The 20,978-nt window shown below is 53.1% G+C and overlaps 1 protein-coding gene across 9 annotated transcripts in view; it reads right to left on the bottom strand.

The window, feature by feature from the left end:
- Window positions 1–2,991: 2,991 nt before the first annotated feature.
- Window positions 2,992–20,978, bottom strand: part of TSC22D3 (TSC22 domain family member 3) — a 55,800-nt gene continuing 37,813 nt past the window's right edge. For 7 of the 9 annotated variants that reach the window (XM_082717408.1, XM_082717406.1, XM_082717410.1 and 4 more), the window contains 2 exons: window positions 5,667–5,718; window positions 2,992–4,601 (listed from right to left, as the gene is read on the bottom strand). In XM_082717408.1, the coding sequence (XP_082573534.1) occupies window positions 4,371–4,601; window positions 5,667–5,718 (283 nt within the window). In that variant the 3' untranslated portion in view covers window positions 2,992–4,370. Of the gene's footprint in view, window positions 4,602–5,666; window positions 5,719–6,451; window positions 6,839–11,369; window positions 11,486–20,978 lie in introns of those variants that run through there. The other 2 variants (XM_082717413.1, XM_082717412.1) reach the window with 2 other exon arrangements.

The raw sequence follows: 20,978 nt of genomic DNA, 5'->3' as shown, positions 1-20,978 counted from the left end.
CTTTCTCAAGGTCTCTCTCTCCCCTCCTCACCGATCCTGGCTCTGCCCCCACTGGCTCCATGAGGTCGTCAGGCAAGTCGCTTCCCCTTTTCCTGCCTTAGTGTTTTCATTTTCCCATCTGCAAGATGGGGGGATTTTATTGGTACGTTCTCACAGGTCTGTGGAAAGGACTCAAAGGGGCAAAACACGTAAAAAGGCTTAGAATGGTGTCTGGCCCAAAGCGCAGGCCATGGAAGTGTTTGCTATTATTACTAATTATTGGGATTATGGCCCCTTCCAGCCAGCTTCTCCCTGGAAACCACTTCTGCTCAGAATAGCTACCTGAAGGAGTTCTCTGTCAAGCCTTGCCTGATCTAGCAGAGGTGGTTAACTATTAAGCATTCGGGTTCCAGTGTGCTTCTCTGCATGAGACAACCTGAGGAACGGGGCAGTCTACAAAGCTCTAATTATGTTCATTAATTTCTAACTGCCTAGGAGGAGAGGGGGTGAGATTTGAAAGCAAGAGATTTTTCCAGAATATGGATGATGATGTTAGGGCCATTTCAAAATAGCCTAAAGGGACAGCGGGCTGTGGGCGTTCTTTCCTATGATCTTTCTAGAATACTCCTCCCTCTACTGCAGTTCCAACCGCCCAGCTTCCTGATCTGCTTGCTCCCCTGGGTTCCTTCTTGGAACCCAACCAGGAAAGCCTCTCTCTGTGGTAGTTCCCAGCCCGAGAACTTTGCACCTTATTCCCCAGTAGTCCTTGTCTGTAAATAATCTACCGCCCACATTTCTGTTCTACTTTTCAGATCCACCTCTCTGCTTTTGTGGGCAAATTCAATGAATTCCTTTAAAAGCGCCACTGAATTCAGTCACTGTTTGTTAGTATGTGTTCCCCTCCCCGCTCCCACTGAACACTCAAAGTTCAACTCTGTTGGGTTGGGGGAAGTCTGAGCACATGTTTGACGTTTTCCTAGGGTCCCTTGCTGTCATGGAGGCTGGGAACCACTGCCCCATGGTGGGAGGAGCACTAAGCTCTGGCTCTCAGTTTCCCCGTCTGTCAAATGAACGTAAATTTTAACTGCCTCTTTTTCCAAGGTCAAGAAACAGAATGTTCCGCATTCACGAGGAGGGGCACTGACTGGCGTGGGGAGGGCCGCGGGCGTGGGGATCAGATGAGATAAGAGATAGGAAGGTTCTGGAAGAGGAGGCATGCCCAGGCAGGGGAGCGTTAGCACTGCTGTTCCTCTGGCTCTTTTCCTTGTTCTGGGTCCAGCTGGACCAGCTGAGCCCAGAACCCCAAAGCCCGTGAAGGTCCTTCCAGGAGCAGCGTGTTCTTTTTGCCGTTCCCCACCCCTCCTTGGTCTTCTGTGGAACAACAACACGGCGCTGCTCCTGGATGTGACTTAACAGCCACAAAGTTCCTCTTATCTAGTCGAGCAACTGCTGTGGCCTCAGAAGCTGTAGTGTTTGTCTCTGTTTAGTCTCGGTTGCCTAGGAAACAAAGCCGTTCTCTCTTTCCCACTGTGAGACTGCAGGCCAGTTTTTTCCCCTTTTTCTTAGGGAAGGGCGGGATGACCAGAGAGGGCCATGGGTTTGCTGAGCCATCTTCTGGGTTTGTTTTTTGTTTTTTTCTTTTCTTCTTTCCTTTTTTTTTTTTTTTTTGCAACTGTGGGTTCTTGTTTGGCTGCAAAGTGGGTGTGGGAAGTTTCCAGATGAACTGGAGAGTCAAAAAGTCCCTTGGCACTTCGTGAAAGGGGGAGGGGCTCGGGAACTGGGGAGAACCCTGTGTCGGTCAGGGCGGCTGCCCGGTCCAAAGCTGGTGCGTGCAGCTGTGAAATGCTCATTCCTTGGTCAAATCAGCTGCCCTGGACAACGACCTTGGCATCAGGAATAGAGAGATTAGGAGCAGGTGGGGCCACTGGGTTTGAGAGGTCAGCAAGCTGGGGTTTGTCACGTTCTGGAGAGTTCTGGTGCCTGGCAAAGAATAGGCCACCACGTCTGACTTCTCCAGAAGAGGATGCATGGTATTTTGAACGTATCTGGGCACCCATTGGCACAGGGGAGGGGGCTGAGACCTCTTGGTCCTTGAGGTTTGAAAATCCAGGAGTTCTGCTCCATTTCAAACGGCAAAGGGACAGGCACAGATGCTACAGGAGGCTGAGACGGAAGAGGGTCATTCCCCAGGGAGCGTGGCAGGGCTCAGTACACAGCGCAGGGTCTGGGGTGGCTCTAGGTGAGGGTATGGTGAGAAACGGCAAGACTCCGGGGCCAGAGACTTGAGGCCAGGGAAAGGGTGATGGGTGAGAACGGACCCCACAGGGAGCCAGAGGAAGGAAGTGGAGTCAGGATCGTCCTCGTCCTTAGACCCGGCCATGCGCACACAGCTAACTGGTGGGGTTTGTAAGCCAACTCCCAGCTGGGACAAGTACACCAGCAGGGGTCCAGGGCATCTTTCCTGGGGGGAAGGGGATTCGGTTTGGGCACTGCATACATTCTGTGTCCTTTTCTCACGTGGGTCCTCTTAGCTCCTTGGCAAAAGTCAAGGGTGTCATGTGGAGGTATTAAGGAGGATACACAAAGTGACCATGACGTCTTCAGAAGAGGGAAGAAGCCCACGCGTATCTATTTGGTCCCCTCACATGGACACCGTGCCCTTTTCTTCTGGGCCTCCTTGGGGTCTCCTTCCTCCCAAATCGGCCCCCCAAGCTGATGTTATGTGTCATGGGGCCACCTCGCCACTCACTCCAAAGTGGTCTTACGAAAGCAGGAGCAAGACACAGGGACAGATGTGGGGTAGAGTCCCAATTTGCCTGACAGCCATGTGACTCTGGGCAAGTCACTTACACAGGCCGAGCCTCAGTCTCCTCACCCATACAGTGTGGGTATTTTGACAGGCCGGATGAGGCAACAGGGCTGGTCTGCCACTTAGGGGGTGCTCACTCATGTTCAGGGAGTCAGACAAACAGTGCCCCCGGCCACTCACTCTATTTATACTCGGATGCCAGGTTTATTTTTAGAAAAAAAAAAAGAGCAAAGTTTATTGAAATTTCAAGCTACATTTGAAAAATCAAAATCCAAATCCTGGAGACGTAACATCAGGATAAGGTGTCGGAAAGTGGAAAGTGTTCACTGCCGCAGAACCCCCCTCCCTCGACACAAGCTCCCTGAGCACATCACCCAGGCACCAGTTGGGTCAAAACCATCCCCTGGTCCATGCCTTGTCCCCAAGGGGACGCTAGCAAGCCAATCCTTCAGTTCACTCTAGAGTTTTCCACAAACGTTAAAGAATAAAAGTTTTCTCATGACAATGCGAAGGCCCTGGCTGGTCTTCTCTCAACCCCATTCTGTGTAGTCAGCACCAGTGGATGGTGGGTTTGGCTTTCGAGAGGGGACCTCCCGCGTCTTCAGGGGACAGATAGGGCAAAGGCTGTCCCCTCCCGTGTCTTCCGTGGACAGATGGGGCGAGGGCTGAAGCGGCGAGGCATCTGTGGCCGCATTCAGAGGCCGGCCCCCTCCCCACCTCTACTCTGTAGTCTTACGTAACATAAAGGACAAACCGGACCAACTTGGTAAATAAATGAACACAGTCAAAGGATTAGCCTGAAGGGATAAGGGACCAATTGATACCCCAAAGCCGGTTAGGCCCTTCAGCACACAAGTGTGTGTGTGTACGTATACATCGCTACACTAAGATAGAGATCTAGCCCTATGGGTTTATATACGCATGTATGGCTATATAGAAAAACTATGCCAACACTAACCAAACAGAACTTTGTAAGCGGTCATCCCAAAGCCGTAATCCCACACTGGGCTGTGCACAAAGCCATGCATTAGACCATATTAACCAACAGAAGGCTGACTTGGCTCAATCTCTCCTATCTGTGGCCCTGCCCTGGCCAGGCAGGGGAGAAGAGAGAGGTTGCCTCTGCTCAAAACACAAGTGGCTTCTTCATAGGAACAGTCGTTGTCAGGTGAAGCTGCTGAAGATGTCCATGGAAATGAAAAACAAAAAGCAACAACAACAAAAACAGACCCCTTATGCTTTCTGGAGTAAACTGGCGTCACATCTCACACTACATTTCTCCTTTGCCAGTTGCAGCTAAGTTGCCCAGGCCCTGGGAGCCCCCAGGGCACGGTGGCAGGAGAGGCTCACTGGCGGGGGGTGACGAGGCCCCATGCAACTCAGCCTCCAGAGACCTGCTCTTTGTCAGGGGTCTGTCACTGGAGTGGACCCAGGTGGCCATGTCCTCAGGACATCTCTTGGCACCAGCTATGCTAGGTGTAAAGTTCTCCACGTGAGATGACGCTTGGGGAACCAAAAACAAACTGGAAAGAACTAGGTAGAACAAGTTTAGTGGCTCTGCCCACCCTAAGGACAGAGCCACTTACACCGCAGAACCACCGGGGGCCTCGGGCGCCTGCGGGGTGTCGGGAACTGGCTCCTCGGGGCTCAGACGAGACTGGAACTTCTCCAGCTGCTCTGGGCTCGCCAGGGTCTTCAAGAGGGTGTTCTCACGCTCCAGCTGGGAGTTCTTCTCCACCAGCTCTCGGATCTGCTCCTTCAGGATCTCCACCTCCTCTCTGACTGCGTACATCAGATGATTCTTCACCAGATCCTGCCATGGGGAGGGAATCACAACAAAACCGTCCACTAGCCGTCACAGGCCCTCTGTGGCACCATCACCTGGCCATCTGGGTGTCCCCTGGGCCACTGCACCCCAGCCTCCCCTCAGCATGCTGGTCCCCTGAAGCGCTTCGGCCGCCCCCAGGAGAACTGCACGACTGAGCCATGCCTGAGCTGGAAGCCCAGCTTTGAGCTGCACAGGATCCCCTTCTGCAAGTTTCTAGGGACTTCCAAAGCTGGCCTCTTAGAGGAGGCCTCTGTAGGCTGGCTGCTGGTGGTTGGCTCTAGCCCCACTGCCACCTAAGGTCCTGTCGCCAGTACACCACGCAGGGAGGACCTGCGGGCCACCGCATCGTCTGTCCACTGTGCACCTCTCCCCAGGAGAGCCGAACTGCCTCTTCGGGGTGACCCAGCACACAGAGCTGGGGTGGCACCTGCAGTGCAGTCGGGTGCAACAGGATGCTGGCCCCGGGGGAAGGTGCCAGGACGGGCACATCTGCTCTGGATTTGAGGACCGCGCCAGGGGCAGGGAGCTGTGTCCCTGGAGAAGCAGTTACTAAGGGCTGGATGCCCCAAGCCCCTGCAGCCCTGTAGGCTGCTCGGTGGAGTCTGACCTCTACCTGGTGAGGAGAGGGAGAAGGGGTGGGGTGCTTTGCTTCCTGTTTCCTCCTGACTCCTGACCCCAGCCCCGCTCTGCAGAGGCACTGCAGTGCGCTTGCATCCAATGAGCTCTGGCCCACGCCAAATGCGGGCTGCAGACAAAATGCAAGTGTCTCAGCTCCCTGCCCTGCGCCCGCCTGGGGCGAGCTGGAGCCTGCAGCAAACACCAGGAGGAAGAGAGGAGACAGTCCACCAAGGGCAGACTGCAAATGCCCTAAAAAGGTGGCCCTCTGACGGGGGCTACCTAGGGCCTCCAAGGAGAGGGGAAGCAGGCTATTGCCTTCCTCAGGCTCTTGGCAAAGGGCTTTTGCACCCACTCCCCCCCCCCAGTCCTGCCCCGAGTTACATAAGCAGCAGCTAGGTCCGGGGATGGGGATGACGCAGGGATGCCACTCACCATGGCCTGCTCGATCTTGTTGTCTATGGCCACCACGCTGGCTCCAGAGGCACTGCCGAGACAAAAAGCAAAGCGACCGCGTTACCCACTTGGTTCCACTCTGAGCACCTGGCAGCTGTGACCAAAGTCCTCCATCTGCCCCGGTTCTTCCTCTCTCCCGCCTCCCTGGCCCGGAGTCCCGTGTACTTTGTCCCCCAGGACCCCGGGGGAAGCGGCACCTCTCCAACCGGGCTGGCTCCCCGCCGCAGCCGCCCAGAGCTCCGCGTGGAGCCGCGCGCGGGTCCCGGAGCGCACGGGCCAACGGGGCCTGCTTGGCCCGCCGGAGCGACAGGCAAACAATGGGGGCGCGCGGCGCAGGGAGGCCCCCCCATCCCCGCTGGCGGCCCATCCCGGCGCCGGCCCAGAATGGTCCCAGGCGGACCTACCGCACCCCGAAGCTAGCTAGGAATTCCTTCTCAGCTCGGAAGCTTCCGGCCTGCTCCCTGGCAGCGCAAGGCGCGCGGCCAGCCCCCTGCCCAGCCCGGTCCCGCCGCCCCTTTGCCTGCCGCTGCCTCTGCCTCGGGCTGCGGCAGCTTCTTCTCAAGGCGCAGCGGCCGCAGGGACGCTCCGACGGCGGCTCCCAGCGCGGCAGTGACCCCCCCTTGCGTCCCCTACCCCCGCCCCTTCCCAGGATGCTGCACCGCAGGGAACGGGGATCGGCGGCGCACGGCTCGCTAGGAGATCCCGCTCGCAGCCCAGCCCCCGCCGGCGCCTCGGCTCCGGGGGAGCCGTGGCCAGTGGTTTACCTGTTATCCAGCTTAACGGAAACCACATCCCCTCCAAGCAGGGAAGAGAAGAAGGAGATGTTGAAATTGTGCAGCTGATAGACCGCCACCTCCATGGGGGTCTGATACATTTCGGCATTCATGGCTCGGGCGGCTGCGGAGCTCTGGCGGGGCTGGGCGGGCTGGGCGGGCTGGGCGGCTGCCGGCTGCGGGCGCGCTGCACGGGGCTGGGCTCTGCAAGGCGAGCCTGGGGGCTACGTGGGGGGCGAAGGCTGCCGATCGGACCCGAAGGCAGGCAGACTCTTCAGAGTTGAAAGGAAGTGACTCCAGGAGTGTCACCTAGTGTGTCACAAACTCCACAGCCGCCAGTCCAACCCAGACTCGGAGATATTTCGGAGCCTGCTTCTTTATATAGGAGGAGCCGGCTGCGTCACATGGCGTCAGGGGCCATGCAAATGAGTCCTGTACCGGGCTTTGCGGTCCAGTTAAACCACATCCCCTCCCTGAACCGTAGGCTAGGACTGTAAACAGTTCAGCACTTTCCTGTGCCAACTGGCATCTCCAAAGAGGGCTCTGGAGATTGGTAAAAACCAAACTGGAACGGATTCTTCCAGAAGTAAGTACGGGTGCCCTAACCAGAGCAAAGAGCGTTCAGTAAAGAGTAAAGCTCTTCTTCAGGTGTCAGCCGGCATATCCCCCATGGCTTTGCAATGCCAACTGCACACCACACGCCCTGGATACCCACCCGCACCGTCAGGAGGCTCAACTACTTCCCGCCGCCTGCCTTCTCAGCCTTCTCTTCTGCAAACATACTTTGTCTCCTGCATGTCCCATCACCCAGCCAGCTGGCCCGTTGGTGTGCCCCCAAACCCAGACACTATGCACTGACCCCCTCCTTTGGATGTACCCTTCTGTATGCTGACACATGCATAGATCTGTGACATGGCCGGGACAAGAGAGTGTCTCAAGAACTCAGATGAGTGGGAAACATGTACAAGGGGGAAGCTGGGGGCCAGGTGGGAGACAGAATAGGTGGGGGGGGGGCAGCAGGGAATGAGGGCTGGAATGACCACAAGACACTAACCCCCTTTCCTTTAGTCTCCACACCCTACTCTGCAGAGAAAATACATTGAAGATTATCCCATATTTCATGTCCGTATTGTTAAAAACAAGATCTTGTCACTTTCCTATACAGAGCAAATGAAAACAAAACTACAAAACAAGGCCACTTACAAATCATCCCAGGAAAACATTTCCTTGGTGAAGGGTCCAGCCATTGGTAGGGTTAAGAGGCTACTTCAGGAGCACACCGATTCCGGGTTACAAGGAAAATGAGGTGATTGTGGCCTACTCAGAGCTACGTATGTTTCCATCAAAATACATTTTACTTCTTTTCAGCCTGGAGCTTAAAAAATAAAAGGGGGCCGAGGCTTGAGGTGCTTTGCTCCTACTCGGTCCTAAGTGAGGCCACCTGGTGGACAGAGGCGGCATTACAGCCAGAGGGAGCAGCGCAGCCTGAAGAAGGAACAGGTGATGATGCAACCGCAAGTATTATTTACACCAACTCAGGGCCATAAGGAGAACATTGGGTTCCACCACACATACAATAGTCTGGATGAAGCTAGGGCCAGTGCCCATGAATCAGTCTATGATTCAGGCTGTGGTCCAAAGAAATACCCTCATGCAATCATGCTACTGGAAAAGTACTAGGACCTCTTATCAGCAAAGAAGGTAATTATTATTTGCCTCAGGATATTTCTCCTAACCAGGTGCCTGGCACCGACACCCTGGCCGAGGCCCCAGTTAGGCCCAGTCTTAAGGCCTTGCTTTTCTCCAGGCTGCCGGTGCACTTATGCCAAGGAACAGCCCATATGGGCCACCATGATGCAGGGCTCCCACTGGGTCGCACAGGTGGTAACAAATGCACGGGGCCAGTCTCTGGGCAAAGCCAAGCAAACTTATCTCAGCAGCCCAGGCTGGTGTTTTTCTTCACCCTCGGTGAGGTAGGAGACCCTCCCAATCTCAGGATATTATGTTGCCTTTGGGTCACAAGCTTTCCCAACAAGGTGTTTATTTGCACACAGCTGTGTGTAGTGGGCAGAACAAAGGGCAGACTCTATTTATAGGTCATCGAGAATATTAGCTGAGGAAAAAAAAAAAGGTTTCTTAAATCAGCAGCTTAATTGATACTGGAATTCCCTGATAAAGTAATCTGCCCTCTGTGCCTGCCACACAGAGCTTTCTTGGCCCCGGGAAGAGTCTCTCAGACTTGCCACTGGCTAGTAAATCTGTCTTAAACTAACTATTGCTCCCCACCCCCAAGATTCCAAGGGAGATGATGAAAAGAAAAAGAGGGAGATGAATAAGCTGGGTTGGTGGAAGAAAAACCACCCCCCAAGGAGACAAGGCATAGGACAAGTCGTAGCTCCTTCTAGGGGGACTCCCTTATATGGAAGCAGAGGCAGAGAAATCAAGGTAGTTTGGGAAGGAAAAGGAAAAGAAGTAAAGTTTGCAAGCAAGGCTGTGTTTGAATTGTAACTTAATGATACTTCAATTCCAAATAAGTGTATGAAGGAGCACCTGGGTGGCTTGGTCGGTTAAACTTGTGACTCTTGGTTTCAGCTCAGGTCATGATCCCAGGGTCGTGAGACTGAGCTCCATGTTGAGCCCCACGGGCTCCACCGCACTAAGTGCAGAGTCTGCTGGAGCTTCTCTCCCTCCCCCTCTGTCCCCACCACCCATTCATGCATGCACACATTCTCTCTAAAAATAAATAAATAATTTTTTCTAAAAAAAAGCTGAGTTTAAGAGCCACTGACAGTCATGGCTACCAGTAAGTGAGCGTCAGCTATAGGCCAGACATTTGTGCCAGCCACAACACAAAGCCTGTGGTGTAGGCACTGTCACCATCATTTTACAGATGAAGAAACCAAGGGTCTGAGAGGCTTCCTTGCCCAAGAAAGCACAGCTAATACATTATAGAGCTGGGACTCCAATCCAGAGACCAAGTTTGTTCCTACCACACTTAGTAGTGGGGTAGGGGTTAGGCATGTTGAGTAAGTAAATTAATGCGGGGAGGGGGGCTGGGTTGGAGGTGCCAGAAAGGTGGTGAGGAGGAAGCAAGGATGAAGGGCAGGACAAGTGGTCAAGAGGGCGGCTCTAAGTTGGGTCAGCACAGCCAGCTTTTCTGACACTCGTGGCAGGGGACAGCAGCATCGGGGACCAGAAGCATATCCAAAGTGTCCGAGTGAACCTTATAGGGGGGCTGGGCTCGCCCACATCATTTCAAAAGGCAGCCCCACAGTCCTCAAAGAAAGCTCGCTCTGTCTAGGAAATAGGAGCTATTAATCCAACCGGGTGGCTCCCACAATGGAAATATGTAGCCCTGGGGTAGACGAGATCCCAAATAAGGGAAGTAGTCTGAGAATAATAATCATAGTCCAGTCAAACCTCCTGTTCCTAGGGCCCCACTAACTGGTATCCTTAACCCCCCCCCCCCCGCCCCCCGGCACCTCGCGTATTCCTGCTGTGCTCAGCATTTAGGAGAATGAAGCAACCGCAAGAAAACAAGCTCCTTTCGGGGATGTAGTTTTAAAAAACAGCTTCGGCAAGGGATGTCCCAGGTTCAGCCCACACTCAGTCAATCTCTCATTCCCTCTACACGTCAAGTTTGCCAGCTGCCAGCAAAGTGAGACATGATCACCTTGAGGCCTTAGGATCCACCATTAGCAAAGGAAATGATGGCTGGACCCCAGAGCTCACTAAGGCAAGACAATGCACCTAGAAGTCCCTGAAGAGGGATTTTTCAGACAAGGGCTGGGAGGAGGGGGAGAGAGGAAGGAGGAGGAGGAATCTGAAAGGTTTTCTGCTTAACCCCTGGCACACTAGAAAATTCCTCTGCCCAGAAAATCTGCGCCAAACCTTGCAGCAAGCAAGTGCAAGTTAGTGCTGTACAAGATATCTATGTTCTGATCTAACTTTTCTGAGTGAAGTGCGGATCCACGGGGCTCTCTGTGTCCCTATGTCATGTGGAGGTGAGCCCCATGCAGGAAACAGTGGGCTAGGGATTCGACAGCCTAGCAACCCTGTGTGAATGCATCCTGATTCCCTCTCTTCCACCCTACACCCAACATCCTGGGCTGGACCCAGAGCCAGCCTAGTGACAGCACCCGAGGCTGACAAGCCAGGTCCTTCGCTGGCCCTCCGGCCATGGGATGCTGCAATGAAACAGACATGGCCACCCCACCCTCTCTCAGGGGCGACCTTCTAGATGCAGGGTGGCCATCATGAGGACAGGGCCACCTTCCTCCGTTTTAGGAGGACCTGGACACGGACTTGTTTGAGCTGGAAGAAGTGTCTCAGCATTCTTACAGGTCTGGTCTGTTCCCGCTCAAAAAGCCAGACTCTCTAAGACAAGAGTGCTTCCTACTCGGGGTTCCCACGGGACGGCGGGACAGAGACTGGGCAGTCTGGGTAGCAGAACTCGTGGGCCCGATCTCAGCACCCCGCTGAGAGGTGGGGAGCAGACTAGGGGTGGGTGCGTGTGGTAGGGCTGGGGGGGGGGTGGCGGTGAGGGGGAACATCTCACTTCCCTTTTTGTCACACTTGAAGCATTGTGTACCACGCAGCCCAAAGGAAACTCTTTATAGGCAAGTCTTCCTTATTTTCTATGGGGAATGTTCCGCCCAAAGATTTTGCCGACGTTGCCAGCGAAACACAGGGTCTTGTGTCAGGAGAAGCGGAAAAAGACACAGTGTGAGAGGTGCAGGACAAGCCACAAAGCAAACACAGGGGTAGGAGCTGGAAAAGGACATCAGAAAGGATATTAAGCACTGGAGCGTTAGCACAGTTAATGGGACGGCTGAAAACAGCCCTCCCCACTGACTCCTCCACCCCGGCCCCCTTCCGGCTGAAGCTCTGTCTACCTCTAATTACTTACTTGTCCCTTTTTCTGAAGAGGCTGGGGGAATAAGGAGGCTGAAATGCCATCGCTTAATTTGTCCTTGCTTCTGTCTTATCTTCTCTCTTCCCCTCTGGTTCCCCTCCAGTGTGGAAGACCAGAGACAGGAAGGCCACTGCCTCTTACATCGTTACTCTGGCTTCATGGAAAATCCCCAAAGTCCAGAAGGAGGGAAGCAAGAAGGAAAGACGGTGACAGAGAAAGTGCCTTGTCCTCTGTGGGTCATGTGAACTGCCCCGCATGGCCAAGGCCCAGAACCCCCGACTCTGGGGGGCAGGAAAACGGGGAGGAGGATGTGGACACAGATGCGGAAGGCGATGGTGGGAGGGACCCCGAGGAGAACCCCCGTGGAGAAGGCCACTGTCTTGGAGAAGCAGCTCCAACAACCGATTTGGGCCAAACCCTGACACCAAATGACGACAGGAGCAATGAATCGTGCCTTTCAGCTCTCTCGCCGACAGGGTCCCATGTGAGCTTCACAAACAATCTCCGAGTGACGCGAGGGATGACAGGCAGAACCAAACCCCATTCTGACAGGGCAGTCCGTCCCCTCCCCCTCATTCGGAGAGGTTCAAAAGTGCTCTTGTCCCAACCATCTTTGTCACCCCAGCTTTGGTGGCGAACCGTGAAGGAAGGGCGTTTGTCCTGGTGTCTCAGAGAGACTGAAAGTCTTGGCAACATGACCCATCAATGCTGTTTAGTTCAGTGACTCTTAAATCTCATGAACCTTGTGTCAGTATTTATACCCGTCTCCCTTCACTTTATGCCTTGCAACTGGGCAAGTTCACCTCCAGACTTTTTCCAAGCTCTTTTCTCATTTTCCACCCTCCACACTTACCCAGCTCCTGGCCAGAAATAGATATTCCTGAGAAAGAGACTGCAAAATTCACCTCGGTGAATGGGATCGCCTCCTCCTCCTCCTGCCTCTCTACATTGTCCTGATCATTCAAGTTGGTTCAACTCGATTCAGTTCAAGATTGACTGAATGCCTATTCAAAGTGCAAGGCCTGTATCAGGGAAACTGAACCAAGCAAACAAACCAACTGGTAGTACAAGTCAAAAATTGTGCTTCCTTCCAGAATATTCTGGAAGGAATAGTCAGGGTTTGGTCTCAGCGAAATATTTGCTTCAGGGGGAAAAAGCCCAGGGCTCGGGGAGGGAGGAGGGGAATGGTAGCTCGGGGTTCGGGATGGTGGCACCCCTGCCATCCCTGGGCATCCCTTCATTCCTCAGAACTGGCTCTGCTTTTTATCTCCCCACCCTGGCCTTTGGCCCATGCTCATCTCGATGGGGATAACAGAGAAGCCACAAAGCTTGAAGTTTCTATGGAGTTCTGTGGGACTGGAGACTCCTCTGACATTGTGGCCCACAGGCAGTCTCCCTCTGATCCTCTTCCTGAAAGCTCAGGGCTTGTGAACTGAGGGGTTTGTAAACCTTGTTTGTAAACAAAGCATAGATCTCCATTCTCTGAGAGGGATGTCCATGTTTCGGGTTGGGGTCATCTCTACCTGCCAACCTCTCGGCCTTCCTTCCTTGGCTGGCTCCTCCTGGTCTTAACCTTCGTTCCACTTCACCCTCCCAGAGCTGCACCATCTTCAGGCAGGCCAACAGCCTCCCCTGGCCCAAGAACGGTCTTGTTCCCACCCTCTGGGAATCCCAGCCCATGGCAGCAGCCTACCCAGGGGCAGGGAAAGCACGCCGCAAGAACATGGCCACTCTTCCTGTTTGCATCAGCCCTCCACCAGCCCAGCTGAGCCAGGGAGAACTGGCAGGGCCTCTCCCCATCCCTTCTGCTCTGTGCAGCAGCCCCAAGAGCTAAAATTCCAAGCCATTTTTTCCCCTGGCAGTTGCCAGGGTTACTTCGAGTGGTATGTGAAGGACTTGGGGCTATTGGCAATGCTTAGAAGACAAGAACCAGGAGGATCTTGTTGGGGCCGTGGGGCCAGCAGACAAGAGGCCCATGAAGAGGCCAAGGTGGAGCACCGGGCTCCACTGTGGGCCCTGCTAGAGAATGGGTGACCTTTGTAGTGATACAGGTTTCCTGGGGAACAACAGGGCAATAATAATGCCAGCCTCTTTAGGCGCTTGGGCTCATTATAAGCCTCCCAGGCCTCTCGAATTGTATGCCCCAGGCCCTCGCTTACCTCACAGCAGAGCTATTCACCAAGGGCTCACTTGAGGTAGCTCCTTGATCCTCTGTGGTGGGCCCCTCTGACTGGTGAAGAGGGGCTCTGCTGATTGCAAAGGGCCTCCCGCTCTCCAGCCACCTCCCACCCCCATCCCGGAGCTTCCTGGGTGGAAAGAAGGCAGCCTAGCCGGGGTGACGGCAGGGGCGGGAGGACACGGGGGACACACTACCGGGCCGAAGAGAAAAGAAGAAGAGACACGAGGCAAGCTCCTCCCTGGGCAGCCTCCCCCGCCACCACCCCCAGCCACGGGAACAGTGTCAGGGAACTCAGAGGATTCTTGGGAGCATCGAGGAAAGTCTCCTGGCCTGGTCTGAGAGTCGCTGACAAGGAATACACATACCTCCTCGGGAGGAAAGAGAAGCACAGGCGCGCACACACACGTATGCCAACTCTCTCAGCTTCTCACCATGTCCCATTCACAGAGACAGGCGGGAGCAGAGCATCTCGCCTATCCTCCCTCTTTGCCTCCCTGTCTCCACGGCTCTCTCACTGTTGCCAGCTTCTTCCTGACCAGAAAGAAGTAGAAAGGCAACAGGACATGGCAAGATGGCAAGGCAGGACGCGCTAGACCAAGCCAGAGGATAAAAGACATAGCCCTGGTTCTCTCCGCCATCCAGAGCAGGCCATACAAGAGGCAGGTTATCACAGGTCGGGGGTGGGGGACGAGCTCCAGCCTCACACTGCACACCAGGAACAACAAGCCCTAGTGCCGCTGGGCCCACGGGTTTCACAGATGTCAATTTCACACATGAAAATAAAAGAGAAATAAAAAAATCAAGCACTACGTGTACACAAGCATATGAACGCCTAAGAAATGGCTCTCCTGGGCTCCCCAGGAGGGCAGTTTTAACTAGAGCCAGCCCCATCCTAGATGCCTTGTAGGACTGGCTACCCGAGAAGTGGGATTTGAAGGGCACTGAGAAAAAGTCCTCTCAGTACAAGCTATTTGCCTGGCCGGACTACTGTAGTGCCTACAAACGTCACCGTCCTAGTTAGACTCCCGAGTTTTCTAACGATCATCCCGGGACCTCTTTATAATTTGAAGAATTAGGAACGCTTTTTCCCCCTCCATGCCAAAGTCCTAGGAAAAGGCCACTGTCTGCCACTATCACTAACACTCAAGGAGGAACTCAATTTTCATATTACTTTCAACAGAGTGGTCAGTGGTCAGACCAGCACCAGAAGGCCAGTGGGCACACAGCAGGGAGACCTTGCTGGTGGGTTTCAGAGGGAAAGAAATGGGTCCCCATGAGGTTCTCAATATCAGGATCACCTGGGGCAGCTTGTGAAGAATCCGGATGTCCTGGGCTCCAGCCCTGGAATACCCAGTGGGAAGCTGTATGGCGTGGGGAGGGTGTTTTCAGATGTGTTGAAAGCAGCTCTTCTGTCCCTGGTCCCTGGAACTGCTTTTGGGAATCACTGGCCTAAAGGTAACAGCTAAGACAGGGTCTACCCAAAGAGTCCCCAGAGTGTCAGGGTCACCAAGACCTACTTTGGGTGATACACCGCGATGGGGTTCGGCATATTCCAGGCCGCGTGTCTGTTGGCCTTTCACTCCTGAAAACTTTATCAGAACACAGATGAGGGCTGTTAGGCTAACCCGAACGTGCTCTGATTTGTAAATCAGTCTCTGGTAAATTCTGTCTGTGAGGGGGACCAGATTGCTTCTGAGTCCCTTCACGGCTATTGGTGGGAACTGTGAGCCTCAGAGGCTGGGGGTGCGGAGGGTGGGCATCCCAGGGCGGGGAGAAGAACCTCGGGGAGAGGGGGAAAAGAAGGAAGGGCTGATGTTTGTCCAACAGCACAGTTCGGTCAATTAGCCCAGCCCTGCCTCCCCTCTACAAAAGCCAGCTCTCTGCCTGCCTTGTGGTTGTCACCACTAGGTCAAATGCGGGTCCATTCGTTCCCAGGTTGGCTGGAGGAGTGTGACTCATCGCCCCCGTCAGGAGCCTGCTGGGGCTGACTGCAGAGTCACCGGGATCTCTGCAAACATGCTCATCCCCACCCTGATCCCAACCTCAGCTCCCCTGCCCCTGCCGTCCTCCTATGGCTTTCGGGCTCCTCCCTGGCAAGAAGGCTGCCCCCACTGCCCGCTGACTCCCCTCTCCCAAGGGAGGGCAGAAGGGGAATTCGATGCTCTCTGCAGCACGCATCCGGCCTGTGTTTTGGTATTTTATTTTATTTTTATATTTCATTTACACTGCCTGCTAGGTTTGGGGCTTAAATAAACAAAGGCCTGGACTTCCTGGTCCCGGTCAGCAACGGAATGACCCTTTTAACCTCTTCTCTTGCTCCTTGAGATGGGCAGGGCAGGGGGGTGGGGTTGGAATAGAAAGATATTTTGGGTCCAAAGCCTGGAAATGCTTAGTGCCAGTTTAAAACACCACCCCCACCCCGGCCCTTCTCGACAACATGAATGTTTAGTGCCGAAGCCACCTTACCAAGTACAGACTTGTTTTTAAAGGCCACGGCAGCAATGTTAAGGGTAGAGCACAAAAATGGAAAATTCAGATTTGATTTTCCATTTTCCAAAATTCAAAATTGATTTTTTTGGGGAAAAAATAATCTACCTTCGGACATCTCTGTCCCACCAAGCCAAGACAGAAGGGCCCAGGTCTTTGAGGGCGGAGCAGCTCTACGCGCCCGTGGACTGGGCAGAGCGCGGCGGGCCTGCCTGAAAAAAGGCTCCCTGCCAAAGCTCATACACCTTAAAAAATAAGAGGAACACTGGCCCCTATGTCCTGGGATAGAGCTCTCACAGCAAAGTAACGAATCCTGGTCAACAGTTCTGACATCCTGTTATTTGCTAAAACTAATAATACTGTGAAGTTTGTTGACAGACTTGCAGAAGAGCTAAAGTAAATATGGAAACTGAGGAATGGCCAAGTATAGACGGTTACTAATTCAGCAGCTAAGAAGGGAGTTTTGCAGATGGTCCTTGGGCATCTTGGGGCACTGGGGCCCAAAGACGGTTGGGAGATAATCTGGAGGCATCGGTGACGTCACTGGGTGATTTCTTTCCAACAGTAGGCTGCTGCGATAATGGGCTTGGCCCATGGAGCTGGCTCCTGCGCGCTTAGATGGAGAATAATGGTAAGAATTGAGAGGGACTGCCCTAGTGCACATGCCAGGGGAGGTGCTCCTTGAGAAACATAGCTTTAGCACCCATTTGAAATGAACTTGGTCAAGCAGGAAGAAACTACATCAGGAGGCCAGAGCTTTTTCCACCTGGGCCACTAGCCAGCTGGCAGAGTTCTCGGGAGGCTCTAACCCCGTCCCCTGAGCCCTGCTGCCAGCTCCTTATTCATGAAATGGGAATGATGCTTCCCTTCCTAACATATATGCCACACAAGGTGGCTATGTGGACAGACATCCCAAAGTCTGGAAACAGAGAAAATATCATCGTATTACTTTTTGCAGACTGACGATGTTTTGACTACAATATGTACATATACTTGCTGTGGTTCCAGACTTGGTGGACATCCTGTAGGTGGCACAGCTGTGTTCTTTGGGAAGTAAGGAGGGCCATGTGAATGTGACATGCTCCATGATGATGAGTAAGGGTCCCGGTCCCCAAACACTGCTGGCACAATGGCTCACTGGGTGAGCAGCCCTATCAATGCTATTTCCAAGTCTGGCATTTCGAACTTTTTGTTTGGTTTCAAGTTTTGTTTCCACAGTGTCACAAGTCACTGGTACTACTTATGGGGATGGGGATAGCGTGAGGGACTGATGTGAAAGCAGAATCAACACTTAAATTCAGCCTCTTGGGGCACCTGAGGGGCTCAGCCTGTTAAACATCTGCCTTTGGCTGGGGCCATGATTCCAGTGTCCTGGGATCGAGTTCCACATCAGGCTCCCTGTTCAGTAGGGAGCCTGCTTCTCCCTCTGCCTCTCCCCTATCCCCCGCTCGTGCTCTCTCTCTCTCTCTCTCACTCTCTTTCTATCTCAAACAAATAAATAAAATATTAAAAAAAATTCATTCTCTTGAAGGTCTTCTGCCATCTGCCCTCGTACTCAGGATGTGTAACTTGCAGAACGTTCTGGCCTCGAGGGCCTCTTTGATGGCACAAGCACAGTTAGTAATCAGCAGGGCCTCTAGTCTTTCAAGCAGGACTGAAAGCACAGCCAGATAAGATCATGACCGGAAGTGGGCAATGCACAAGTTCCCCAGTGAGCATGGATTGGCTTCCTAAACTAGAATACGAGCTCTGCGGGTATAGGGGCTTATCTTATTCACCACTGTACCCCCATAGTCTGGACCCGTGCCTGCCACACAGTCTCAATATGGCAAATATGTGCTTAATAAATAAGTAAAAGGTTTGGGCAAGGGTTAGAACTTTGCTAACAGGGAGGAAGGGGAACCCTCTTGCATTGTTGGTGGGAATGCAAATGGGAGCAGCCACTCTGGAAAACAGTATGGAGGTTCCTCCAAAAGTTAAAAATAGAACTACCCTACGAGCCACCAATTGCACTACTAGGATACAAATGTAGTGATCCGAAGGGGCACTTGCATCTGAATGTTTATAAGCAGCAATGTCCACAAGAGCCAAACCGTGGAAAGAAATGAGATGTCCATCAACAGATGAATGGATAAAGAAGATGTGGTATATATACAAGGGAATACTATGCAGCCATCAAAAAATGAAATCTTGCATTTGCAACGACATGGATGGAACTACAGGATATTATGCTAAGTGAAATAAGTCAATTAGAGAGAATGACAATTATCATATGATCTCACTGATGCATAGAATTTAAGAAACAAAACAGGATCATAGGGGAAGAGAGGAAAAAATACAACAAGATAAAGTCAGAGAGGGGGACAAACCATAAGAGACTCTTAACCTCAGGAAAAAAATGAGGGTTGATGGAGGGAAGGGGAGTGGAGGGATTGGGTAACAGGGTGATGGACATTAAGGAGGGAGTGTGATGTAATGAGCGCAGGGTATTTTATAAGACTGATGAATCACTGACCTCTACCTCTGAAACCAGTAATACACTATCTGTTAATTAACTGAATTTAAATTTAAAAATTAAAAAAAAAAGAACTTTGATAATGGCCCCTGTGGGGAAGAACTATAAGGACAAATTCACGAATTTGCCTTCTGTTAACACTTGAATTTGGGGACAATCACTGAGAATCATTCTGCAGTTAAAAACATGAAAAGACTAGTGAAAATCAAACATACTTGGGAGACCCAACGCAAACACAATTTAATTGAGTAAGTGGCCACTAATGACCTGGAACCAAGGCTCGACCTCTTCAATAAGAGGGATAATTCACCCGTGTGTGTGCTCCTGGTTCTCCAATAACGCTGGGCCTTTGGTCTGTTTCATCTTTAGCTGGAGGGGCTGGGTCGGCTAGGAAGAGGGCACCCACAGGGAGCAGTGGAGGGTGATGAAGCCTGGGAGCAGGGCAGCCAGATCTCAGTTGGCAGCAACATCAAAGAGGGATTTGGGGCTAGCAGGCCTGATTCTGAGCAAGTGACAGGCATAAAACTGGAACACTGTGTGTGTGTGGGCGGGGAGACCAAAAAACCCCCAAAACCCATCCTGACCAAAAACATCCCGATACCCATCAAGATAAAGCAAATTCTCACTGTTCGTGTCACCACTGAGTGTGAAGGGTTGAGGATCCCTGTTAAAATGAAAAGTCTCCCTCAGAAGAAGAACTGTTCAGTTTTTCTCAGGGCAGGAACACGATGGCCTGCCTAGCATGGTCCAGATAGTGGGGGGCTCCTGGGAGACCTACCCCAGGATGGCTCAGTAGAGACAGGTGGGGTGATGCCTAGGCAGGGCCTTGGGTTCTCAGTGGGGAACAGGCAAATGTGCCCACGTATTCCTGGGCTTGCTGTTAAGTGACCAAAGTGCCTGAGCGGGCAGCTCTAAGAGCAGCAGAGTTTAGGAGATGGTTTTAGAGTTTAGGAGATGGTTTTCTCCTGCTCTTCTCGGGAACCAGTTCTCATGAAGCTGTGAGGAGCAGGGCTCACGGGGGACATTTATCTTCAGTGCTCCCATCCTGGGGATCTCGTTGGCTTGCTCAGCAAAGCAGCCTCCCTGGGCCTACCCTCCTCACGTTCAACTTACTCATTTATAAGTTGGCAGAGGTGACAAATGGACTCCCAGGAAGGCCCTGTGGCCACTAAGGGGTTGCTGGGTTCCCCCTCCCCTGGGCTCATTTCTTTTTACCGAGGGCCTCCCATTAACCCAGAGGAATGAGTCCAGCAGGGGATGAGCCAAGGCAGAAAGGCAAGTTGCTGGGGGAGCTCTCCTTGGTCATTTTCCACCACTGTCTGCTGGCTCTGGTGGCAGGCACAGCCCTCACACCAGGGCTCTCCAGGGCAGCCCTCGCCCCTCAGGACACCTCCTTCTTGCTCTTGTAAAAGCCTGGCAAAACCTTAGCCCTGCAACCCCGCTCTAGCGTGACCAGGTGATGGCCAACTGCCTCACACCAGGCAAAGCCGGGCCCACGGGAGGGAGGCCGGGGAGTTGGGCCAGGCAGCCCCCTACCACCCCCCGTGGCCTTGTTGTGAGGCGCTGACAGCTGGGAGAGGACCTGAAACCAGTTAGCCCAGGGCTCCCAGCCAGCAATGTATTTTCATCTTGTTTTGACTGGGACTGTCCTCCCCTGTGTAAACACGTCCATGTCAGGGGGAAGAAAATGTAGAACGGCTTAAAATAGGTGGGTGGAATGCATCCCACCCATGAATCACCAGCACGGGGAATGCCCTGCAGGTGGGCCTCGCTTTAAGCAAACCTGACATGGGAAAGCCTTGGCTCAACAAGGGGGGGCAGCGATGCACAGCTGTTAGGTCTTGACCTATCACCGGGAGATCTCAAAGCCACATCTGGTACAAATAAAAACAACAGTAGCTCCCGTGTACTGATAGCTTTGCAAGGCACTGTGCGAAGAGCATTATACATATATTAGCCTTTGGAACCTTGTCAACAGTTGGGATCCTTGATAGGAGGGGACAGGTATCATATTATCATTAGGCCCATTCTGTGGATGAAGAAACAGAGGCCCAGGGATGTTCCATAACTTGCCCAGGGTCACCCAGCTAGTAAGTGGCAGAGGCCAATGTGAACCCCTGGTGTGTGATTCTAAAGTTTCAGGCCCTCTCGAGCTAGGCATTTTGCTTTGTTTTGAGATTTTCAGGCTGAGCTGCCTTCTAGGCATGAAATATTCCTTCCCAGTGAACCCTCTGCATCACAGCTGCAGGGGAACTGGGTCAGGATGGGGAGCCCTAGGGTGGGCGCTGGTCCTTTCCACGGGTTAAAGGATCCCCACTGCAGTCCCCTGGGGAGGGGGGACCCCAGCATGTCAGGATGGGAGAGATGTGCCTTTCAACTCAGGGACTGGCAGACTGTTTAAGGGCAACCGCTTGACTAGTCT

The sequence above is a fragment of the Mustela nivalis genome (genome assembly GCF_964662115.1).
Source record: "Mustela nivalis genome assembly, chromosome: X".
NCBI lineage: Eukaryota > Metazoa > Chordata > Mammalia > Carnivora > Mustelidae > Mustela > Mustela nivalis.
The sequence above is the reverse complement of the archived record's forward strand: the minus strand, read 5'-3'. Positions and strand labels throughout refer to the sequence as shown.